The sequence below is a fragment of the Sceloporus undulatus genome, chromosome 2, assembly GCF_019175285.1.
Source record: "Sceloporus undulatus isolate JIND9_A2432 ecotype Alabama chromosome 2, SceUnd_v1.1, whole genome shotgun sequence".
Taxonomy (NCBI): domain Eukaryota; kingdom Metazoa; phylum Chordata; class Lepidosauria; order Squamata; family Phrynosomatidae; genus Sceloporus; species Sceloporus undulatus.
In genome coordinates, this window is record NC_056523.1 from 6,930,562 (window position 1) to 6,933,295 (window position 2,734).

General features: G+C 44.3%; 1 protein-coding gene across 1 annotated transcript in view; it reads left to right on the forward strand.

The window, feature by feature from the left end:
• The first annotated feature begins 1,224 nt into the window (after nucleotides 1-1,224).
• Nucleotides 1,225-2,734, forward strand: part of LOC121923432 (zinc finger and SCAN domain-containing protein 23-like) — a 1,634-nt gene continuing 124 nt past the window's right edge. The window contains exons 1-3 of the mRNA XM_042453846.1: nucleotides 1,225-1,715; nucleotides 1,879-1,999; nucleotides 2,620-2,705. Coding sequence (XP_042309780.1) covers nucleotides 1,314-1,715; nucleotides 1,879-1,999; nucleotides 2,620-2,705 — 609 coding nt within the window. The 5' untranslated portion in view covers nucleotides 1,225-1,313. The remainder of the gene's footprint in view (nucleotides 1,716-1,878; nucleotides 2,000-2,619; nucleotides 2,706-2,734) is intronic.

Here is a 2,734-nt window from a genome sequence, read left to right on the forward strand (position 1 = left end):
CACTGCCTTTCCGTGGGACCTAGAATCATGGAAGCATAGGATTAGAGGAGACTGCAAGAGCCTTCCAGTCCAAACCCCTACCAAGCAGGAATACACAATCAAAGCACCCTCAACACATGGCCATCCAGCCTCTGTATAAAGTCCTCTAAAAAGGAGTCTCCTTCACCTTCCAACGGAGTCTGTTCCACTGTCAAACTGCTCTTACCTTCAGGAAGTTCTTCTAATGTCCAGATGGAATCTCTCTTCCTGTAGTTTGAAAGCATTGCTCTGGGTCCTAGTCTCTGGAGCAGAAGAAATCAAATTTGCTGCATCCGCAATACGATAGTCCTTCAAATGTGTAAACACAGCTATTATATCATCTCCTAAACTTCTTTTCCCAGGCTGAACATACCCAGCTCCCCGAGTCTCTCCTCATAAGGCATGTTTCCAGACACTTCACCATTTCGGTTGCTCTCCTCCGGACATGCTCCAGTTTTTCCACAACCTTTTTGAATTGTAATGCCCAGAACTGGACACAGTATTCCAGGTGAGGCTTGACCAAAGCAGAATACAGAGGCACTATTACTTCCCTTGATCTAAACCAATGATCCCCAAACTGCCCTTTAAGAGATTTTGGACTTCAGCTCCCAGAAACCCCAACTATTGGCCAAAATGGCTGAGGCTTCTGGGAGCTGAAGTCCAAAATCTCTTAAAGGGCACAGTTTGGGGACCACTGATCTAGACAATATACTCCTGTTGTTGCAGCATAGAAAAAATCTGCCTTTTTAGCTGCTGCATCACACTGTTGACCCATATTCAACTCTGTGCCCAAGACACAACCCTGTCACTTCTCTCCAGGATGAAGGGGAGTCATTGCTGGGCACCCTTTGGATTCAGTGGGTCAATCAATTACAAATCCACCTCATAGTTGCAATGCTTAGCCCACATTTTACTAGCTGGTTTTCAAGACTTGGGAGCAGTCTTCACTCCTCCTCCTCCTGATTCTGAACTGAATGAGAAAAGAGCCTGTCTGGTCATTAAGTGTCTGCTGAGTCTCTTCAACAGGTAAGTCTGCTGCTTTTTCTGATGAAGAAGAACTTTAAAGGGAAGCCTGACAGGGACACACAAAGGAAAGTAGAGAGATTGGGAAATAAATTGACGAGTGAGACTTAGCATTAATCATCTCCACCTAAAGAGATCCTTCACCATGCCTCATTCATGAAACATTTTTCCTTTCTAGGAATGGTGTCCCCAGTCTTTTGCCTTGAGTGAGGATCAGGCAACAGGAAGAAGAGCATCTGTCTGTTTTGGAATGTGTCTATGAGCACCAGTCAATGATGGAAAAGCAAGACTCAGATGGTCCTGAGTTAAGGAAAGGCCTTCCATGTCTTTTAGATGAAAGCAGTGGAAAAACCTCACAGAAGAGCCTGACAGAAGATACGTCCCATTCAGAGGTACAACATGAGCATTTTAAGCAGTTCTGCTACAAGGAGGCCGACGGCCCTCGAGAGGTTTGCAGCCAACTCCACACTCTTTGCCATCAATGGCTGCAGCCAGAGAGACACACCAAAGCCCAGATCCTGGACCTAGTGATCCTTGAGCAGTTCTTGGCCATCCTTCCCCCAGAGATGGCAGCCTGGGTCAGGGAATGTCGGGCAGAGACCAGTTCCCAGGCGGTGGCCCTGGCTGAAGGTTTCCTCATGAGTCTGGCAGAGAAGAAGAAGGAAAAGCAGCAGGTGAGAGAGTTTTATCATAGCAAAATACTATAAGCCTCCAACTCAACCTAGTGCTCAGTTTTTTCTGGAAATCATCGTGGTTGGAAGATCCAACCCCGCACCTTATCTTTTATATTTTCTGATCTTTCTCTTTGTGACATTTACTACTGTTTTTCCTCCCAAGGAGCTCATTGTAAAAGAGTCTGGTGAATTTCCTGTGGCAGAGAAAGCTCTCTCAGACTCTGGGAAGATAGTGCAGTCCAAGTGGATGGTACAGCAGGATGAAAGAAGCACCACCATAATGGGTAAAGAATCAGTGGGCGCTTCCCAGATTGGTCTCCCCATCTTGAATGTGCCTGAAATGGGTGGACTGTATATTTGTTATCCTGAGCCTATATGGGGAAGGGATCCTTGTCCAATAAATGTTTTGCTTCAACTGTTTAAGGAGATCCTTTACAAACCAGCACATTGAAAGAGCAAAATTATAGTAGCCATTATGCTAGAAAAGGGGCTGAGTTATACATAGGCGGAAACACACATGGACAGAAACACAATTGATGTATCTTTTGGCAAAGATACAAACTCTGCAAAAGGGCAGATAAAGTACTGTTTCTAGTCCTCTGCTTTTACTTGTTTTCTTTGTGAAAAATACTTATACTGTATTTATTACGAACCTCTAGAATGTACTTCCATAATTATGTTTACATAACTTTTGTTTACATCGTTTTCCTGTTCTTTTAGTTGTAAAATGCCATTTTTAATGACGGCACTATATAAAAAACGGTAATCATTTCTTGTTCTCTGATGAACCTCTTCGTCATTCTGTGTCTCTAAAAACAATCTGCTCCATTGTCCTTGTTTGGGTGAGTAGAAAAATACATCAGTCAGAAGCAGAAGAACAGTTTTGCCTTTTGTTTCCCTCCAGGCAACGAAACACAGCCGTGGCCAATAGATCCCAGCTCTTCTCTTTCTTTTCACAGTCGGAGACCAGCATCTGTGATCCTGGATCAGGTAGGGACCAAATTCCCTGGAGGACCAAG